The following is a 23,324-nucleotide window of genomic DNA, read 5'->3' as shown; positions in this document are numbered from 1 at the left end:
GTAATTTTCTAAAGGATTTTTAAGGCACCATGGTGCAAATGACCCAATCTCTTATGCCAGAGTTCTCCAACATCTTGAATATGCACTTTTTCTGCCTTGCTTCTTAATGCAGCACAGTCTCCCACCTCAAGTTTGTATAGGTTCTTCACTCGAACTCCAATCTACTTCAGTTTTGCAATAGCTATGTGTCTTAGAAAGGCTTTCCCTTTACTGAAAATAACATCATAACTTCTATCGTCCAATACTACTACAAATATCAGGTTCTTCTTCATCCCAAGTACAAACATAACATGTTTGAGGTGAAGAGGGGAGGCTTTCTCCCTCTGAAAGGTGACAATACCAATTCTTGTAGCACTTTAGCTCCCGTCATTGCCCAATTCAATATGCATCTGGAGATCCTTCTCCTCTAGGATACTAAAAAATTCCTTGCACCCTGTCATATGGAATGAGGCACCATAACTAAGGTACCACATGCTCCCCATAATAGTGTTGGCCATGCATGCTATTACGGTGAAGTCTAATTCGAATTGTGAAGTCATTGCTTCACCTCTTTCTCCTCTTTAAGGCTTCTTGTTAGACTTCTTATGTGGACATTTTATCTTGCTCAAGTATTTGTTCTTTCCATTATTTTGGTTGGATTCAGGTTTTCTTTGGGTCTTCTTTCCTTTGCCCTTCTTCCCCTTCCCAACCAAGGAAAAATTATCTTCATCCTCTGCTCTAGATGATACTCCATCTCTTGTATTTCTCCTAATCTCTTCTTGAACCAAATCAAACCACAATGTTTACCAATTTGGTAATTTTTCCCTTCCATTCACAGAGTCCTGGTAGCTGTGCCAGGATTTTAGAAGGCCTAGAAGAGTTGGGCTCACTAGATCACCTTCTACAACATTCTCCCCAACCCCTCCAAACTCATCACGAGCTTGAGTGAATATGGAGAGATATTGTGGAATGGTATCCTTTTTTTGCATCCTAATGTTTCGAAGTTTGTCTTTTAGGGCCAATTTTCTATGGTCATTGATATTTTCGAATAGCTCATTTAGTGTCTTCCACCTAGAGAATGATGTTTCTTTTCCATAGAGATTTGAGACGACATGGTCTCACATACTTTCCAAAAGAATTCTCCTACCATTTGCAACATCCTTCTTCCATTGGGCTAATTTTTGTGCATTAGACTATTGGGGTTTCACAATATCCATTTTAAAATATTCTAACACACCATTATCATCAAGCACTGCTTCCATTTGGTCCTTCCAGGTTATGAAATTCGAGCTACCCTCCAATACATACTCCAATCTCAATCTGTTGAAAGACATTCTCCCAAATCTAAAGAAAAGTTGCTACAATGAAGCTGCAAAATTGAAATTATTGAGGTACAAATTCGAAATAATGGTTCTAATGTGATTTTAGGGCTCTGATACCATGTAGAAATTTGATAGAAATTGCAATTGCTCAAGAAATCGAACTGAAATCAGGAGACACAAATTCTACTCTACTAATTTGCGAAATGGAAATCACAATTTAGAACAACATGCATAGACATGTAACAATCAAAACCACAAGTACACAATGATTTCTAGGGGAACCCAGCTTGGAAAAACCCCTCAAGCCTCTTTGCATTAATCATTTTAATGGAGAAACTATTACAATTGCATGCTCCAGCTCTGAACACCACCTACAAAAGCAAAATTATTCTCTTTGTTGAATGAGAACCTCTAGCCAACACTTAGTTAATTTCTGCCACCTCCAGCCTCTTATTGTCTTGCACAATTTTGAGCTAATTCGATCTCCTAAACAATAGGGAAGTCCCTATTTCCTTGCACAATTCCCAAGTAATTGATCTCCTGACTGTATGCAAAGTTGTACACTCATATTACAACTAATGTTACACTAGCCATTGTCTCCTCCACTCCAGTTGAGCAATTCGAATTCCATGCATGCCTGGGCTATTTTGGGTTGATTGATCAATTAACTGACAGGTCTCTGAGTTAGATTGTTGTCTCACTACACAACTGACCTTCAATTGACTCTATTAATTGTTAGAGGTCAATTAACTAAGTACAACTGAAAATAATTGAACTAGATTGCTAAAATTTAACAAACACATGCATGACTAAACTCCAAGCCCACTAACTCAAAATTGTTGATATGAGTGACAAGAGCCATGTCACACTAGTTAATTGCCTCCAAGTTTTCTTGCTGATGTGGAAATTCGTTTTACTGAATTTGACTAAGGCTAAAGTAAAATTGAGTTTTTATTGCTACACTTTCTAACAAATGGGTGTTGTAAGGTTCCAAGCTAAGGGGGATTAGGCCTCCATAAACCAACAAGACAAAAAAGTCAACTTCATGGTGGAAATATCTCACCTGTGATTAGGAATCACCTCGTATGCAACTTAAAAATACAAAGAAACAATAGGGAACACAAAAGTTCCCAGTGGCAGTGTAGGTTGTCATCTCAATACAGGGAAATGTTAAGTCTGTTGGCATGTGCGAGTACATGGGGTGGGATAGCCATAACATGCCCCTCTTTAATGAAAGGTGATGTGGCGGCATGCTTCCCCTCTATCCATTAGCTCCATTTTCCACACCCCAATAAAAAAATAATAAATTATAATTTTAAATTATATTTAAATTTAAATTTAAAAAAAAAAAAAAAAAAAAATTAATAAGATTCATTTATATTAATTAATTATTTAGTTTTATTATTTATTTAATATAATAACTTTATATAAATATTTTTCAATTATATTAATATAAAATTATAATTTTATAATATTAAATATTTCATAAATATATATACAAAAATTTAAATATATAATTTTTTATTTTTTAATTTTTATTACTAAATTGTGGAGATCAAACAATAATTCCTAACATATTTATATTTTCTTAACTTTAAAAAATATTAAATTCATACCTACTTAAGATTCCAAGAGTAAATTTCTTTAATTATATTCTATCAAATGTAAAATCCATTTTCAACTTCGTAGCACATTACCTAGTTTGTAATCCCCACTTGCTATATATTGGATTGTATGGGCTTGATTCATAATAATAATGGGATGGAGTACATTAATCATATTTTATTAAATGTAAAGACCCTTTACAGCTTCCCAACACATTACCTAGTTTCCACTCGCTATGTATGGATGGAGTTGTTATGAGTATGGAGTTTGTTTGATTTTTATGTTTGTGTTTCCTCTATTTTGAATAAAATACATTAGTAGGTGTCTTTACTTTTCAAGGGAAGTTTAAATTCGGACCAACCAATGGAGGCTTTTTCATGGTGTGACTTAATATTGGAATTTGTTTAGTGGTTGTCATTTTGGTTGAGTGCAATATAAAGTTATTTAAAAAATAAAATTAAATAATTATGGGTATTTTAATCATATATTATTAAAAACAAATATTGTGCAACCTTAGTGATATGATTAAATAAATTTTGGTGAAACTTATTTGTCTCTATGGTGGTATGAAACTAATCTCTAGACTTTATAATACTTGCTATTGGTTTGACATTTATAACGAGAGAGGTGATTTATTTGGTAGGGATAGGTCATGTTTCATGTTTATAAGATTGATTTATGTGTTTATGGGTTACTTAGTCTAATTTATAACAAGTTCCTTAGTGGAACTTTTGAAACTCTAGACTTTATAATACTTGCTATTGATTTGACTTTTATAATGAGGGAGATGATTTATTTGGTAGGGATAGTTCATGTTTCATGTTTATAAAATTAATTTATGTGTTTATAGGTTACTTGGTTTAATTTATAATAAGTTATTTATTAAAACTTTTTATTAGGGTAACTATTAAGTTGATGAGTATGGGGTCTTATATTTTCAATTATTATTTTTTAAAATATTTTTTTGAATGTATTTGTTTATTTAATTTATTTATTTTAATTATAATATTAAAATAAAATAAAAATAGCAGAGGAGAAAGGAATGATGAGAGAGTTTCAGGGAGAAGAGGAGCGTGGAGGGTTTGGTCGAGGGACCTAGGGTTTTGGCCGCGGAAGGCAGGGCCGAGGGCCTAAGGCTCTGCAAGCGGGAGCTTGGAGCCTGTGACGGTGACAGGTGTGTACGGGAGGAGGACAGCAGTGAGGCAGCAGGCGAGCAAGTGGCAAGAAGCGGCTCCAGATGGGGACAGCTGGAAGGTCGTAGGTAAGGAGCCTGGGAACGTGGGCCGCAAATGCCCCCCTCTGAATATGGTAGCAGGAAGACTATCGAGGGTTTGTTTCCCGGTTATCCTCGCGCTGTCACCGTCTCTGGGTTGCTCTAGGCTACTCCCTGTCAACGAAGGAAGGAACGCACCGTTTGCAGACATCGCGTTAACCTGCTGCAATTTGTTTAATCATGGTCAAACCTAGCAAAGCCGTCGATCTCGATCCCGAGCCGGAAGACATTCTGTCAATATGGGGAAAGGAATTAACTGCACAGAATATTGAATGATTCTTCGGGCCAGCTGGACGCCATGGGAACTCTAAATTTGGTTCGGAAGTGACCTGGAGAAACAGGAAAGCGATAGGCCTTCTGGAGGAAAGTCTGGGGCTGGCCGTGCTGAACAGTCAAGGAGCTATAGCATTTCCCAACCCTTAGGAGCCGATATCTCAGGAGGAGGTTTACTCTCAGGCAGATTCACAGCAATATCTCCAAGTAAGTATTGTAAAACCCCTCTCAACTGAGCACTTTTATTCTGGAGGTCTTGAGGACATTGTTTTCAGTTGCAGGTTGAGGAATTTGTACCGAAATAGCTCGGGAGGTGGTCTTAAAGTAGATTTAGGGTTTGCCGAGGAAGAACAGTTGTTGGCCGCTAACAGAACCATACTTTCCAGAGATCTGTCAAACCCTAGGTTGGCATTTGGGAAGGTTGGCATAGGGTCTAACTGGGGTTCAGGCCATAGAAAGGAAGCCCCCGAAAATGAAAATGGAGGAGGCCTTCCTGAACAACCAAGGGACTTGGGGTTTTCAGAAGGGCTAGCGAGAGGATCCGGAAGCAGGAGTTCAGTAGACAAAGTTGAAAGACGAAACCCTACCTTAGGCGAAAACTCGTCCCTGCAGTAGGAAGAAGCAGCAAATGGTGCTGCAGTCACCCAGATCAGGGAGGAGGTTTCAGGCAAGAGGCAGACGGGGGAAAAAAGGAAGAAGCAGAAAATCATAAAGAAAAAAGAGCCTGCAGCGAATCTCATTTTGGGAATGGATGTTTAGATAGAGGATGCCATTGAGGTGGCTGAGCGTACTCTAGTGGGACGAGCAAGGGGTAAGAAACATTCTGCTCAATTTATTCAAAATTGGGCCTCGCAGCAATGGCAGTCGGCTCCAGACAAAGGTTTCCAGGTTACAGTCTTGGCGAAAGGTTGGTTCATGGTAAGATTTGAGAAAAAAGAAGCGGCAGATTGGGTGTTGGGGAAGAACTGGGCTTTCAGCAGCCACCCTGTAATGTTCAAGCATTGGACACCCTTGTTCGACATGCAGCGAGAGAAGGTTGAGGTCATCCCTATTTGGGTGCGCGTACCAGGTTTGCCACCTTTCTTATGGGTGGATTCAGTCTTCAGATCCATAGGGAACCACCTCAGATCATACTTGGAAACAGATATGTCTTTTCTTCAAACTAGGGACAAGGCAATGGCTCGGATTTTGGTAAGTTTGAATCCCAGAGAAGGACTTGTGGAAAACATTAAAATCCAATATAAAGACTACATCTTTGATTAGCCTTTGGACTATGAACATCTACCCTTTAGATGTCATAGATGTCATGTGTATGGCCATCTAGCAAGGGACTGTCCTCTGGGATTTCGACGCAGGCAGAAATAGAAGAAAGCCGAGGTGGATTCTTTGGAAGCAGAAAGGGAAGGCCCTTGGGGTTAGATGAGGTTCAGGACCCGGATCCCATGGAATTGGACGAGAGCAAGGAGGGAAAGATTATGGAGCAGGCTCATCAGGAGGTTTCAGCACGGGAGGGCGCACCTGTATAGCCACAAGAGCCCGAGAAGTTTGTCCAGGACTCCTCTGAAGCTTCGGCCGCAACCCTCTTTGAAGACACAAAGGGTATGCGCCTGGACTCAAGTAATCCATCCTTATCTCCATCATTAGCAATTAAAGATGCAAGTTTTAATTCTAGTGCTCTTATTAGTAATTGTCCAATATCTACTGAACATGCACAAGTTGATAGCATCATTACTTCCATCCCCAAATTAGATCTGAACTGTGAAGGGGTTCCGGCTAAGAAAAGTGAAGAGAGAATTGTTCCAATTCCAGGTTCAAAACATTATAACCTCCGTTCTCATGACAAAAAACCGATTTCCCTAGAGCTAGTAGGGGGTTTAGGTATGGATTTGACCTTGAGATCTAAGCGGAAACTTGGGGTAAAAAGTCTGACCTGTCAAAAGCTCAGGTGAAAGCGAAGATGGATGTGGCAGACGGGAAACAAATGTCTATCTCTGGGGTTCTTAGAGCTATGAAACCCTGTGTGGAGGTTATAAAATGATCTTCCTTTCCTGGAACTATAGGGGTTTAGCCAGTAAACCCAAAAACTGGCTCTCAAAGAGATGGTCCATCGATATAACCCTGATGTCCTCATGCTGCAAGAAACTTTAGGCAGGAGTGAGGAAGTTTCGTCAACATTAAACTCTCTTCTCCCAGGTTGGAATTTTCAGGCAATGGACTCCATAGGACACTTGGGAGGTCTTGCCATGGGCATCAGGGTAGGAAGGTTGAAATTGATTAACCTGTGGGGGGTGGGGCATGCGTTGGGTATGGAAGTCCTATCCTCCGACTTAGTATTTCCTCTGATGATTGTAAACATTTATGGCCCATGCCAAGGGAGAGTTTCATTCTGGAATGCCCTCCTCTCCAAATCGGTGATGAGGAACCAAAACCTGGTGGTAGGCGGAGATCTCAATTTTTCTATTGGAAATGTTGAAACCTGGGGACCATCAGCCAGAGAAGACTCGCTATCAGATTTTTTTACGAATTCACTCAACTCCCATAATCTGATGGATGTAAATCTGTTAAAATTAAGGCCCACTTGGAGGAACCGTCGAACGGGTGAAGCTAGAATTGGAAAAATATTGGATTGTTTTCTTCTTCGTGAAGATTTAGCTTCAAGGATTCTGGCTTTCCGTCAATGGGTGGGAGAGGGAGGAAACTCGGATCACTTTCCTATTCTTCTTGAGCTTTCCAAGCCTCCACATAAGCTGGAAGCACCTTTTAAGTTCAATCCCACATGGCTGCAGGAGGACTCTTTCAATAAACTCTTTAGAGAAACCTGGAGAACTCCAAGTAGGAACTCCACTGAGGATAAGAGCTTCCTTTTCATGGAAAATCTTAAGAGACTGAAAAAAGCAACAGTGGAGTGGTTGAAGGCTAGGAAGCAGATACATAATGAAGAATTAAATCAAATTGGCATAGAACTCCAAGATCTGGAAAGTCCTAATTCTGATGGCTATGAAACTCAGGAGAAAAAGGACAGAATACTGTTGTTGGAAGGTCAACGAAGTAAAATTCTACTAGCAAGAGAGGAGGAATGGAGGTTGAAAAGTAGAGCGATTTGGCTGAAGGCAGGAGATGAAAACACAAAATTTTTCCACAATTATGCCAAAGGGAGGAAGAACTCGAATACCATCTGGAAGCTAAAGGATGAAGAGGGCAGAGAAGCAAATACTTTTGAATCTCTCTCTCTCATGGGGAGAAGCCATTTCTAGAAGTTATTCACTGATCAAGGGGAAGTAACGTTAGCAGAGGTAATTAGAACGGCCCAATGCTTTCCTCGATATGTGGAGGAGGAAGAAGTAGAGGAGCTGATGGGAGAAGTCACAAAGGAGGAGGTCGAAAGCATCATTAAATCAATGGCTAAAGACAAGAGCCCAGGCCCAGATGGGTGGACAATAGAACTTTTCCAACATTTCTTCGACCAAATTGGATTGGAATTAACGGAGGTGGTTGAAGAATCCAGGAGGAAAGGTGTTGTCTATCCTCCTTTCAACTCAACTTTTATAGCTCTTATACCCAAAAAAGAAGACCCGGGCTCCTTTGAAGACTTTAGGCCTATATCACTTTGTAACTGCATTTACAAAATCATTGCAAAAGTGATAGCAGTCCGAATAAAGCCGATTCTGTCAAGATGTATTTCAAATGAACAGTTTGGGTTTTTGGATGGCCGATAGATCCATGAGGCCATTGGGGTTGCTCAGGAGACAATCCATAGCGTCAAACAGATGAAAAGGAAAGGGGCGGTGGTGAAAATTGATCTATCAAAAGCTTATGACAGAATCAGTTGGACCTACATCAGGATGTTACTAACACATCTGGGTTTCAAAATCGACTTTATCAACTGGATTATGGGATGCATCACAAGTGTTAGTTTCGCGGTCTTGATAAATGGAGCAGCCTCCTCCTTTTTCAAAGGGCAAAGAGGATTAAGACAAGGATGCCCTCTGTCGCCCTTGCTCTTCCTACTGGTTGCTGAAGGTCTGAGCCAATTAGTACTGAAGGCTAAAAGGGATGGAGCCATAAGAGGTTTGGAAGTGGCGGTCAATATGTTCATTTCTCATTTACTCTTTGTAGATGACATCTTACTATTCAGCAATGGGAACATATCTGAAATAAAGGAACTCAAGAGGATTCTAGATCTTTTCATGAAAGCCACAGGAATGCAAGTGAACTATAGGAAATCACAGCTGATTCTGGAAGGCTTTAACAGGCAGGAGATAGCCCAAATTTCAACAGTCCTACCCTTTGATGTTCACAAACTCGATGATCCTTTTAAGTATCTGGGGTTCTGGTTGAAACCGAATGCTTATCGGAAACAGGACTAGAACTGGCTACTAGCAAAAATAGAAGCCAGAATTACTCACTGGAGTTTCAAGTGGCTTTCAAGAGCAGGAAGGCTGACCCTAATTAAATCAGTTCTCTTAGCAATTCTGGTTTACTGGACAACCTTGGCATTGGTTCCTAAAGGCATTCTGGAGAAGATAAGAAGGATTTGTAGCAGATTTCTCTGGGAAGGATCAAAGGAAGATTTAGTGCTTCCTTGGGTTGCTTGGGAGAAAGTGGCAAGGCCAAAAGAATGGGGAGGGTGGGGAATAAAAGACCTCATAGCTTTTGGACCTTCACTGGCAGCAAAATCAGGGTGGAGAATAATTAAAATGGAAAATCTCTGGATGAAAGTGGTGAAAAGGAAATACATTGACCCTGTCCCTCTAGAAGACTGGATAAGAAATCCCAATAAGAAAGGAGGGAATGTTTCTGTGGTCTGGAAGGCTACCATAGATGCTTTTAAGATTATTGAGCAAGGTCTATCTTGGCAGATTGGAAATGGGGCGAATCTTCGAATAGGAAAAGACCCTTAGGCGGGATGTAATGAAAATTTTGCTTTATCCCCGGACCTTATCAGGCATCTCAAATCCAAAGGAATTCATTTTCTTAACCAGGTAGAGAAACATGGTCACTCAACAATTTGGGGTCAAGCGTGGCAATTAGGAGAGGAGTTGGATCTTCTGCCCCATTGGTGGAATGATTGGAAGGCCTACACACAAGAACTCTCCAGGTCAAATGTGAGACTGAAAGATAGACCGGATCAATTGGTGTGGGCCCATGCAGAATCTAGATCCTATACCCCAAAATTTGGGTATAAATTCCTTATGTCAAAGAAAGGTTGGGGGAATTCAGAATGGTGGGCCAAGCATTTGTGGAAGTTAAAATGCCCTGCTAAAGCCAAACTTTTCTTTTGGTGCATTCTCAAGCGAAAGGTTCCAACATGGGACATCCTTCAAACCAGAGATAAGTTAGGACCAAGGAGATGTTCGCTTTGCAAAAATGAATCTGAAACAATTAGGCATCTATTTATAGATTGTCCTATTGTTAAAAAAGTGTGGCTGGAGGTTGGGAAGCTCATCCAGAAGAATGTAGTCTGGGAAGGGGAAATTTTTTCTGATGTTTGGCATAAATGGTGGCATCTATATCCGGAGGGGACTTTGTGGAATTTACCTCCCATCATCGCATGGGGCATCTGGATAGCCAGGAACATGAGCATCTTTTTGGATAAGGACACCCCTTTTGAGGCTATTGCAATACAATGCACTTCTATTTACACAAACATTCCCGTACCGGAAGAGGAGAGGATTCCCAGACCGGTTAGAGAGGAACAAATTAAGGATGGTATTCCTTGGGCATATTTTGATGGGGCATCCCAGAACAATAGAACAGGAGTAGGGCTGGTCATTCATATAAATAAAAATCAGAACCTGAAAGCCTCTGTGGGTTTAGGCACTGGTACAAATAATTTTGCAGAATTGTCTGCTCTAAAATTGCTTTTATGCTGGCTTATCCACAGGAACATCTTCATAGTTCAGATCTTTGGGGATTCTATGAATGTTATTAAATGGTTAAATGGGCAAAGCAGATGTCAAAACTATATCTTGTTACCTTTATTAGAAGAGATTCAACAGTTAAAGCTTTCCTTTAATGTCTTTTCTCTCTGCCACATCTACAGGGAGCGCAATGATACAGCAGACAGGCTTTCTAAAGAGGGTCTGCAACAAGATATGGGCTGTTGGAGAATAGTGGAGGAGGACCATGGAGAGATCCGTGTGTCGGATCAGCCTCCTTACTCTTAGTCTGTTTACTCTTTGGACTCTTCAGGCTATGTAAAGCCTGATTTTGTTTTTAGCTGTTATGAGTTTTATCTTTTTGTTCCTCTTCTTATCTAACTGATTTCAGATGTTGCATGACATATGTATCTATTTCCTGTCTGGGTTTTTTTCCTCCATGAGGAGACCTGGGAAATAGATGCACTGTTTTTACCTTTCCATGGAGATGTTCAAACATATGATAAAACTGTATATTTTGCTTTTGGCTGATCTAGAGACGGGGGCTGTTTTCCTCAATATGAGAAGGCTCACGTTTTCATATCAGGGGTATTTCTCTTGTTCATGGTTTTGGACAGGAAAGGCAGTCACTTCATGTAGAGCTCTATGACTTTCAAATCATACAGCAAACAGAATGTTTCGGCATATACTATGTAACTTTTTATTTTGTTATAAAAAGTTCGATTTTTTCTTTGGAAAAAAAAAATAGCAGATATCATTATATGGGAAAGAAAATAAAAGAATAGAGATTGGTTATTATAAATGTTTGATGTATTCGTTTAATTAGAAAAATATTTTTTTAGAGAAAATAATTTGATGTATTTATTAAATTTGGAATATTTGGATGAAACCCAAGTTTATAGCAAGATTCTAGTTTTAAGAATCTTTTGGTTTAGGAAATGTGATGTTCTTGGATGTTTAGTGATTTGAAGTGAATATTTGAGATTGCACATGAGCTTTATATATAGAGAGGGAGAAAGATTATGATTTTTTTAAAGATAATTTTAAAGATTTTTTAAAGTTATTTTTTAAAATTATTTCATATTTCATTGGAAAATTTATTTTTTAAATATGATTATTTGTTTTATTAAATGTATTTATACGAAGTTTAAATAGAAATATATTATTGGTTTAGTAACCAAGTTCTCTATGATTTATTGTTGATGATGTCTACTTTTTATTTTCATTTCCATTACAAAACTTCATCTAAACTCAAAACATATGTTAATATTAATCTCAAAAATTATTTTCTATAAGTTCTTTAAACTCAAAAAATATGTGAATCTTAATCTCAAAAGTTATTTTCTATAAGTTCTTGTTGGTGGAATATGTTACATTTACAAATATGAATGTATTTTTGGGAAAGCATTAATATAATGGTATCAAAATTGGTTTCTTACTAAATTATTTATTTAAACTTTTGCCAAAAAAAATTGAGAAAATAGTTTCTTGAAGTTATTAGAGATTTGGTATGAAAATAACAAACCAAATGTCTACATTGATCCATGATGGATCATTATAAAAAATTTCATCTAGTGCTTTTTGAGTGGAAAAATTGAAGGAATGACTTGTAAGGCCCATTTTAGTAGCAAGTAACAATTTGGAAATTTGGGGTCTAAAAAAAACTAGAGTCATTTTGAGGCATTAATTGGCACTTTTTTGGTCAAAAAATTACAAGCATAGTTTCTAATCACTGGCATCTCTCTACACATTGAGATATTTCCAACGATACAATGATCACCTCAATTGGAGCTCATATGCAGAAGTTACACCTCTTACAAGTTGACTTGCCTTATTGACCATCATGGTACTAAGAGGATGACAAATCAACCTCCATTAATCAAATGTAGGGATAGTCACATGTGGGGTTTTAGGAAGACTCTAGAAAGTTCAAAATGTTAACTGATTGAGGGCTGAGGAATGAAAAAACCCTAACCATAGATGGCTATGAAGCTATGTTAAATATTGAACCAATAGAAAGAGAGAAGGTTTCATTTTTTTAGCACTATACCTATTCCATAGTTGAGTGGAGCATCTAAGACTAATATTTGAGAGTGTAACAAAGGAGGAAGAAGATTCTTTAGCAACAATTTAGTTCATAGTGTCATATACAACTCTATAGTGAGTCCATTTCTTTGTATTTGCATGTTCATAAATGAAGAAAATAGAGCATAACATATGCATCACCTTTTAGCTAGGTTCATATTGAGTTTCCAAAGATGCACATTTTTTTTCATTTGTGTGGATGTCATGTTCAATTTCTCATTCTTTTATTTTCCTATTTAAGTTGTTTTCATAAATATAAGAAATAAGTCTGCTTGGGGTAGTTCAATTGGCAATGGTCGTGGAAATGAAGTCTCACTGAATCGGAAGTCTTGGATTCAAATCTTGTGCTATCCCCTCCGATCGGGGTGAGAAGTTGGACATGATGAAGATGTAGTCCTAATAAGCTTATATATATATATATATATATATATATATATATATATATATAGCAATAAGCTAATTGATGGGCCTACAGATTGACTATTCCACAATCCCATCAATAACAGCTTTCTAACCTTTTTATATTTATAACACACATATTTTGATCTCATTTTATATAAAGTATGGTTTTTTGTGGTTAATCTGCAAGTCTAAAAAGATTGCTTGATTAGTTAGGTTTTATTCATGATTATACTTGTTTTATTCGACCTTTAGAGTTGGAATATTGTCGAAGACACCAACAATTCACTTGAGTACACTTCAAATAGTTAGAAGACCAAATTTGCTGAGGGGATTGGTTCCTAGAACTAAGGCCATAAAATATTAGGATTCAAGGGGACAAACAATCTTCCAACCAAGGAATTGGTTCATTATTATTGTGTATAAAAGGAAAAAGTGATTCTTATCCTTATTTATTTAGTTTGTATAATAAATTTATGTACTTTGAAATATCTTGAGCTAGTCTACTAATTATTTATCCAATTGAATACTTGTATTATGTTTTGATGATCCTTTAATGAAGAAGCTCTTTTACTTAGTTGGTAATTATTAATTTTTTTCCCTAAGCACCTTAGGTAGGACCAACCCAAGGGTACCCTAAGAAACACTCTATAATTTCATTTCCCTTTCATTTGTTTTATTCTCGATGTTTTATATATGCATAGATTACTCATGGTTAGAATTTTTTTTCCTATAGAAGTAATTTTATGGCACAAGTACTACTTTTGCAATGTGAACGTGTTGTGAATGGCTTGATTTAATGTATTTATTTAGTTGCAGGATAATAAGGAATTATGTCCCATCTTATAGCTCCTTTTAACTTTATTTGCATTTTCCTATACTGCTATAAAATTTCCTGTAAAACTACTATAGATCCCATAAGATAGAAAAAAAGTGTTTTTTTCACTACACTTCCACTCAATGATGGGTGTTCTCTCAAGTTTAAAGTGATGGTACTTATTGGTGTGCATGGGGTTGACCCAAGGTTCGAGAGAATTTATGAACAAAACCCCACTACAAGGAAAAGACCCTCTAGTGGAGGTTTTTGCGGAAGCCCCTATAAAAATAGCCCAAAAAACCGTGTCTAGTGGAGGTCACTAGCAGAGTTGGATGGGAGGATGTTTTAACGGATATTTTTTAATGGTACGTCGATAATAAACTAGCGCACTGATGCATTACTATACATACACGCACTGGTGCTTAATAGCATATGGTGCACTATGGCAGAATTTTTTTTAATAATAATAAAAATAGTAATGGTGCACTAAGTACATTATGCACACTGATGCATATATGACTTGATAGCACTAAAAAAGGGTTAAATTTAAAAAAAAAATGTCTTTCATAAAATTCATTTTTCCCAGTATAGTGCTATACTCTGATGATGCCTCGGTGCTAAACAAGTACACTAATGCCTCGGTGCATAAATAATATAGTGCATCATTGTGGGGTTTTTAATTTAAACATAAGGATGCGCTTATTATATGATACACACCAGTGTCGTCATTTGAACTGAAAGCCCTAGTGCTTAATAGATAGTGAGGGACCGTTGTAGGGTTATTTTTTATACAAATAAAAACAACAGTGCACTACCTATATCAATCACACATGCGCTTATACTACTCGGTAGCACTGGAAAAAGGTTAAATTTAAAAAATGTCAGTTGTAAAATTCCTTTTCACCATTTCAATGTTAGACTTCAATGAAGCACTAGTTCTATTCACGCATTGAAATTCCTTGGTGCGTAAATAACAAGGAGCACCATGATAGGGTTTTTAATTTAAAAAAAGGCAGTTGACTTAGGAAATTGTGTAACCAGTGTAGTTACCTGAGCACACTGGAGCAGGGTTAAATAAAAAAAGACTTACTAGCCATAAAAATCATTTTTACCATTTGTAATATTGTAGAGCTCCCATGCACCAGTGCTATTATTTCCTCTATCAAGCACCCTATCATTGGTGCTTCCCTTGCTCGTCATCTTGTCGTATGGTGCTCAGAGCGTGGCTTTCAAATTTTCTCAAATGGTGGTGAAATTTGTTTTTCATTTACTTGGCAACCATGCCTCCTCGACAAGCAATTGTCCAAGTAATGTCTATGTTTCTCTCTAATTTAATTTTTTAGCGGAGTAGAATTGAAAATTAGGTTAAAAAATTGATTGTTTAAAAAAAAAATTATTCGTGGTGGGTTCGACAAGTTTGGCTTGCACCAAGAACAGTGCACCCTATAAATTTACAGGGTGCACCGAAAGTCGATGCGTTAATTTAACGCACCACATTTTTGGTAGTGTGTTTGGTAAATTAGAATGCACCAGGAAAAGTAATAACTTTTATGGTGATGTATCTGGGAAAAGTTACTTCTCAATGCATTTATATTTACCAAACACATCGCACACATAATATTAAAAAAAATTATCTCAATGCATTCGATAACACGAACATTTCATTTCTATGCAAAAAGGTTATACATATGCACTAGTGCAGAATTTAATGTTGACGCATCGTGTTGAAAATAAAAATAACAAATGTTTTTGTATGTATGTGAACCAAAAGTAGTGTGTCATGTAACTTTACGCACCATGTCTGGTGCTTTCCTATTTTGTGGTGCACAACATCCAGTGAATTCCTATTTTTTTTGCTCACCGAGGATGTTTTTTTTTAAATTGAAAGTTATATGTCCATATTTATAAATACATTTTTCATTTAAAAAAATATATATGTTTTATGTATGAGGCATATGTAATTTATATGTCAATCATGTACCATAGATGTCAACAGAGGGAGCTACAACAACAGCAGGAGAAAATGGCGGACCAATATAATGTGCTCTTATCGTGGGAGGCATGAGAGAGGGAGAGAGATTTATACCCTCTCCATATTAACTTAGCAACCCGAGTGCTCTTGAGGAATGTAGGAATCCTTAAGTATTGTGAGGAGGCTATATCCTTGAAGAGGCACTCCGGGTTGTTGGCACAACTGATCTGTCGGTGGGATATCCACCAACATTATTTCTGCATTGGTCCTGACACGTGGTATAGGCATAGAGAGGAGGACTTATATTTTATCACTGACCTATCTAAGAAGGGAGGGTTTTACTGATTTCCCTGATGTCCCTCATGTTGAAGAATCTAGGGCAGTTATAGTTGATTAGATTCTTCTTGTCTTGATAACTATTTGTGAGGCATTTTAATTTTCTTATTAGCACAATCTTCTCTTTGACATTATTAGAGTGTGTGTTTCTTATTTCATCAAATAGCTACCAAAAACAAAGAGACAAGAACACAAGATGTTGGCATTCTTCCAGGGCCAAAACCTCTCCCTCTTGGAGAGGAAAACCCGCACATAATTCTTCTTATAGAGATTCCAATTGATGAACACCAAGACCATAACCCTTGACCTACTAGGCCACTCCAAGACCAAGTCACCAATCCTCTTCTTACTGTTGAAATCATCATCAACATTGTTGCTTCACTGAGGTCATCATTCATGCACCTTCACTGAGATATTCATCACAATAATGAGAACATAACTGTTGCACCATATCTCCATCTTCTCTTAGATCATTACTGCACTTCTCATTGAGATCATCATCATGTTGATGAGGCTTCCATACTGAGATATATATGTGAACGCTTTACCGAGGTCTTCATTATGATCTTCCATCATAGTTGTCACTGTGCCAAGATTATGAATGTATTTTGGCATACCGAGAGTGTATAACAGTCAAATCATATTCATGTCGACACTGTGACTTTATCTAGAGAATGATGTCTAGTGTGTATAGTTGAGAGTTTCTTGCACCAGGATCCTTATCATGATAGATATGCCAATATTTTCCTAGTATATCGAGACTGTGATCATGATGATCATCTGAAAACACAGATATATTGTACCTACCGAAATATTGTACTTATGTGCTCAACCGAAATACTGTAATCATGTATCTTATCCGAGATACTATGCCCTATACTCCATATGCAATATTCGAGATCCTTCACTTGCTAAACCATCCGAAAATCAAAGAGAGAATATGAATTATTCATGTCCTTTTATGCTGACCCTAACTGGGTATATATAATGTTTAGTCCTTCGTATTAAGTTGACATGTATCCATGAAGAGTTGTGTCTATTTCTTTGAGACGACATGAGTGAATCTAATTCTTTTAGGCCGACATGATTGTCTTTTACCTCTCTTTGCTTGCAGAATTCTTCTTTGGAGGATGGTGCTTGTCTTGGAGGGCTACTTGACACTTGGTTGACCCATATTCATCTTCAACAAGAGCTCTTTAACATGACTTTGATTCTTTGACTTTCCTAGACCTATGGAATGAGAAAGAAACTCATTCGAATAATTTTACAAAAAAAATATTTCTTTTTCTTAACAAGTACAAAGATCAAAATTACATTTACAAATACCGAACCTGGTTACACTTTTCTTCTACACTCCCTCTTAACTAGGGAGGTATTTACAATGGTACTTGGTCGTTCTCAATATGAAGAATTTCTCATAAGAATAATAGGATTGGTAACCCATCTGTTATAGCATCATAGTAACCAACATTGCTTATAGCAAGGTCTTGACTAATAGCTCTATCTCTCATAATATCATAACACAATTTTGGTGAGACCAATGATTTATAGACACCTTTATCATTGTCTCTCAAGGTACATACCCACTCGGGTGTTCACTGAGGATGACCTTGTAGGAATATTCTTATCTTGGGTTCCCATCCCTTAAAGAATATCGGTCCTCTTGCCTACTCTTATCTTGGATTCCCTACACATCCTCAAACAGAATCAGATACCAAATGATTACCCAACCCTCCATTCTTCCTTCCTAGGTGAAGACAAAAATGTTGTATCTTTCATGTATCTACATTTCCATTCATGGCCTTCAACTAGACTTACAGTTGTTAGTCTTGGTCTAGTGCATGACACGTGAAATAGAAAAACACAATTGTCACTCCTTTGTAATTAGGGGTGATCTAATTCAAGCTCCCTCTTGGTCAGGGGCCTGTTAGAGCTTCCTCTTAGCTAGGGAATCTTCTCTACATCAACAACTTCTTCTTCATGGGTCCTTTAGCTGCTTGATCAACTTCTCTCCTTGATGTCATGAAAATTAGTTGAGCTTCTTTTCTTGTAGGGAAATAGTCATCGATCACTTTCTTCCTTAGTTTGTCATGTCATTCCTTTCTTCATGGAAAGTGGCCATCTTCATATCTGGAACCTTTGTCATATAACTACTTCTTTCTCATCATTCTTCTTCCATTCATCACATGGATGCTAGTTGTACTTGTAAGTAGCCTTGCATGAACTTATCCAAATATTATTCAAGAAATCAAATATATCATTAAGTCAAATCGTACCTTACTAGGTGGCTCTTCATCATGACATTTTTCTGTAGGTATCAACATCTTACATTCATATTGACACATCTCCCAAAGATATCCATTGTCTAGATTCTACATCTTTTCCATCAAAGTCTTCATATCTTTCCGAGAGATTTTCTAGTCAAGGCTTCTTAATCTTTTGGATGTTGATTACCTTCATCAGGGTTTCATATCTCACAATCTCTTCTGTCATTACACATTCCATATCCAGGTTCCTTTTAATAAGAGTTTCTTAGTTGTGATCAACCACCTCATACTTCATATGAGGACATATTATGTTGATTTCATCTAGTTTGTCTTATGTATTCTTGCATCCTTTTAGAGGAGGAGATCATTTTTCTCTTGATCATGCTTATCAAGATAGAAGTAATGATCTATGTTACCTGCAACCATATGACATGTCATTATAATATTAAACACAAGCATATATACCATATTTTTACCTCCAGGGCATAGAGGCTTCTTCCAACATCTTACTTGATTAAAGATATCTTCAATATCTTGATCTTCTTTATGTCATCATGTCATTGTCTCATGGATTCCATAAGTTAGAGTTCCTATTGAAACACTTACTTCCTCTCTAGATTAGTTAACCTTATGATGTGGATTCCATTATATAATTTTGAGGATCTTGTATATCCCTAACTGGAAGATGTTTCCTTTTTTACTTTGATGTATGATGAGCCTTAGATGACTCCTTTCTTTCCTTCCATGTCCACTGAGGTTCCCAAGAGCTATATATCCTACATGTTTGTCTGCCATGGATTTTGTCCTTTATAATTCCCATGGTGATGTCACAAGCTCTTGTTTCTAATGTTTCCATGATTCCATGATGCACCTTATTCTCATAGACATATCTTATAACACAAGATTTAGGAGCTTATGATTGGACCATTTTGTGAGGGATACTATCTTACTCATAAGAGAGATTTATTACTCCCTCTTTCCTTGGCCCTTTTCTTCATATTCCTCCATATTTCAGTGATATGAGCTTATGGGCTTCCAAAATATTTATATAGCATTGAATCTTGACTATACTCATTTTTTCTTGCTTGAGGACCAACCTTTCCTTTCCTTTCTACACATGCTTGAGTTCTTTTAACCTTCAATAGTTTTTCCATTAACTTGTCTTTCTATATCTAGCATAAAGACCACAAGTTGTTGAATGAGGTAACTTTATTGTTCATGGACGTTTGTTACCTTTCCTATCAGTTAGAATGATGATGATTATCTTCCTTCCTAGATCTTGTAGATGGAAGATATCCTACATCCTTTGATGCCATTTAATTTCATGTGACCTTCTTCATTGCATCTTTAGAGAATGAGTTTATCATCTACATCACTTTGATGTCTCTAACGTTGCAATGTGAGGCGATCTTTCATAAGCATCCCTTTTCATAAATTCAAAGCAGACCTATTGATATGTTTAATGACTTCCGCTACTTAGAGGACTATGTATATCCTCCTTCTTCATGCAAGGAATATTGATGACCCATCCAACCTATATATGTCCATGCAATCATGAAGTCATTTAACCAAATTTATAAAATTGAAAAGATACTTACTTTTCATGTGAAGATGAAATATTCACCTTGATTGATTTGATGATGGTTGAAGTAGATGCATTGATGCTTCCTTCAGATGAGATCCTTGATGTAATGGTATGAAGCTTTCATTCTTCCCTTCAAGTTTCTTCAATTTATACATATGATTCTTATGATTAACAAACTGTTGATGAACTTGAGAGAGCATTGTCTTGCTATCACATAAGTGGATTATGGAACCTTGTAGTATGTAGCAATGAGTAGAACCATGGATTCTTGATGTTGCTTGCTATCATTTTATAGTATTGAGACCCATCAACAAACACCTTCATTCTATATTGTGATCCATGTGGTATGACCTAGACTAAGACTGTGAGAGGCATCGAAACTGTTGCCATGAACCTGAGTTCTGAGTACTTGTGATTGAAACTTCATTCTTTGACTAAGATTACTTAGTCCTATTGTGGCACCGAGATCTCAATAGCATAGCACCGAGACAGTGGGTAGTATAGACTGTTGAAGGTTGTCTCCTTTATTGTATAGACAAAAGCCTTTGCTGTTGTAGACTGTTGTTGTAGACTAATATTTTAATCTTAACAAAGCTCTTGCTTTGATGCCCTTCTTGAAGATTTATCCTTGTATGTATCTTTTGTTGCCCTTCCTTTGACTTCAACACCTTAGCTCTGATACCATGTTGAAGAATCTAGGGAAGTTAGCGTTGATTAGATTCTTCTTGTCATGATAACTATTTGTGAGGCATTTTAATTTTCTTATTAGCACAATATTCACTTTGACATTATTAGCATGTGTTTTTCTTATTTAATCAAATAGCTACCAAAAACAAAGAGACAAGAACACAAGATGTTGGCATTATGCCAAGGCCAAAACCTCTCCCTGTTGGAGAGGAAAACCCACACATAATTCTTCTTATAGAGATTCCAATTGATGAGAACCAAGACCATAACCATTGACCTACTAGGCCACTCCAATACCAAGTCACTAATCCTCTTCTTATTGTTGAGGTCATCATCAGCACTACTGCTTCACTGAGGTAATCATTCATGCACCTTCACTAAGATATTCATCACAATAATGAGAACATAATTGTTGCACCATATCTCCACCTTCTCTTAGATCATTACTGCACTTCTCACTGAGATCATCATCATGTTGATTAGGATTTCATACTGAGATATATATGTGAACGCTTCACCGAGGTCTTCATTATGATCTTCCATCATAGTTGTCACTGTGCTGAGATTATGAATGTGTTTTGGCATATAGAGAGTGTATAATAGTGAGATCATAATCATGTCGAGACTGGGACCTTATCTGGAGAATGATGTCTAGTGTGTATAGCTGAGATTTTCTTACACCATGATCTTTATCATGATATATATGCCAAGAATGTCCTAGTATACCAAGGTTTTGATCATGATGATCATCCAAAAACATAGAGATACTATACCCATCGAAATATTGTACTTATGTGCTCAACCGAAATACTGTAATCATGTACCTTGTCTGAGATACTGTGCCCTCTACTCCATTCACAATATCTGAGATCCTTCACTTTCTAAACCATCTGAAAATCACAGAGAGAATCTAAATTATTCATGTCCTTTTACACTGACCCTAACTAGGTATATATAGTGGTTAGTCCTTCATATTAAGCCAACATGTATTCATAAAGAGTTGTGTCTATTTCATTCATCCAACATGAGTGAATCTAATTCGTTTAGGTCCACATGACTATATTTTACCTCGATTTGCGTGTAAACTTCTTCTTTGGAGGATGGTACTTGTCTTGGAGGGCTACTTGACACTAGGTTGACCCATATTCATCATCAATAAGAGCTCTTTAACAAGACTTTAATTTTTGTCTTTCCTAGACCTATGGAATGAGCAAGAAACTCATTTGAATAATTTTACAATATTAATATTTATTTTTCTTGACAAGTACAAATATCAAAATTACATTTACAAATACCGAACCTAGTTACACTTTTCTTCAACACCTCATGGAATTGCATTAGAGTGATCTTGTCAACTCTTAGAGATATGTTGGGGATCATGTAGTGCATGCATCAGATTTTCAGATGTCTAGTGGAAAAATATGGGTCGCTTCTTTTGGTGCAGAGGAGGTTAGGTGCCTTTAACTATTAGTGACTACCATTGCACACTATAATAGCAATGGGCAATGTTGGCTCGTGAGAGTCATCAGGGGGGAGACCCTGGGTTCGGGCACAGGAGGCCAACAATGGTTCGTTGTAGTCTAGGATAGCGCCGACATTTTCACCTTACCCCAAAGGGCAAGGAGTCTCACGCGAGGTGCGTTGTGTCCAAAAGGGAGAAGGGTTGAGCATGGAGTCGTGGAAGGATTAACCGGGTTGCATTTGATCAAATATATAGATCCATTATATAAAAAATAGGGGTAACAACATACTCATAATATCATACTGACTACCGATTACATGAAATTGATAAGACATTCAAAAAATTTTAAAGATCCATCATACATAGGGCCCATATACATATTAAGCCAGAACTGATCTTAGAAGGTCTTTATATTAATCATAACAATCAAACATTACAATATCACTCGGCTTCCATAGTAAACAACTACATGAAATACCCGGCTCAGTCCATGGATTTTGTTCAGCTGCATGAACCATGTCTTCCCGGCTCCTGCAACCTTCCCTCCGTCTACCGCAATAGGGATCCTTTCACCTTCTCTCAACCTCACCAAATCTAACCCCTCTCCTTTCCTAGTCTTCTCCTTTTATATCCTTCTTTGTTACTTGGACTGCCAGTTCTTCCCCTCGGTTGCTTCTGCACCTTCCCGCCCCCTCGGTTTCCTTTGCCTTCTGCTGCCACCTTGCCGCAACTCTTGTGCAACTACTTGTTCCACCAACCAAACGTTGTTGCCACCTGTTTCCTTCTCATCCCTTGGTCAACCAAAATTGGTCAAAACCTTTTCAAAATTTAAACGAAGGCCCCAATAGGCCCCGACCACAATTCCTTGACTCGTCCCCGAGTCAAGTCATTTCATCCTCTGTCGGTCCTGCTGATCCTGCAGGTGGTGGCTACGTTATTGCCTACGTTGGTTCTGTTGTCTGTTGTGTAGGTGCTTCTTCTGCTTTGATCATTTCTTGCGGGGTGGCATTTGCTTCTATTGCACCTTCTCACTCTTGCGGTTCCCCCGTTCCAAACGAAGGCTCCAACTCTGGGACAGAGGCCGTTGTCTGTTGCCTGAACACTGTGTAATTTTGAACGGTTGTGTCCCACCGTGCAAGAATTGCATCAGCGGCCTGAGTAAACACCTCGGCCGAGTGGGACGTCAGTTCAGTTAGAAACTGGCTTTCGATGTCGCTCCATTGTTGCCCACTGGAGTCACACACCTCCTTCAGAAGTAACACCTACATTCAGACCGGTGGCTGTAGATCCCAGATTATCTTTTTCATCCTCGCAAACTCCTCCTTTATATTATCAACCTAACCTTGGAGGGTGTCCATTTGATTGTTGATTTGTTGCAGCTAG

At 37.7% G+C, this 23,324-nt stretch overlaps 1 protein-coding gene across 1 annotated transcript; it reads left to right on the top strand.

The window, feature by feature from the left end:
* Positions 1 to 6,866: 6,866 nt before the first annotated feature.
* LOC149238292 (uncharacterized) lies at positions 6,867 to 7,706 on the top strand. Its single transcript, XM_089369522.1, has one exon. It carries the CDS (start codon positions 6,867 to 6,869, stop codon positions 7,704 to 7,706), a length of 840 nt encoding a protein of 279 aa, XP_089225648.1.
* The last annotated feature ends 15,618 nt before the right edge of the window (positions 7,707 to 23,324 follow it).

The sequence above is a fragment of the Pinus tabuliformis genome, chromosome 8, assembly GCF_031772625.1.
Source record: "Pinus tabuliformis cultivar Carrire ecotype Pingquan chromosome 8, CPIR1, whole genome shotgun sequence".
NCBI lineage: Eukaryota > Viridiplantae > Streptophyta > Pinopsida > Pinales > Pinaceae > Pinus > Pinus tabuliformis.
Note: the sequence above shows the minus strand (reverse complement) of the source record. Positions and strands in the feature narration are given on the sequence as shown.

Excerpts from the sequence above, each read along its gene's own strand:
- LOC149238292 (XM_089369522.1), top strand. The coding sequence starts at position 6,867 with ATGAGGAACCAAAACCTGGTGGTAGGCGGAGATCTCAATTTTTCTATT.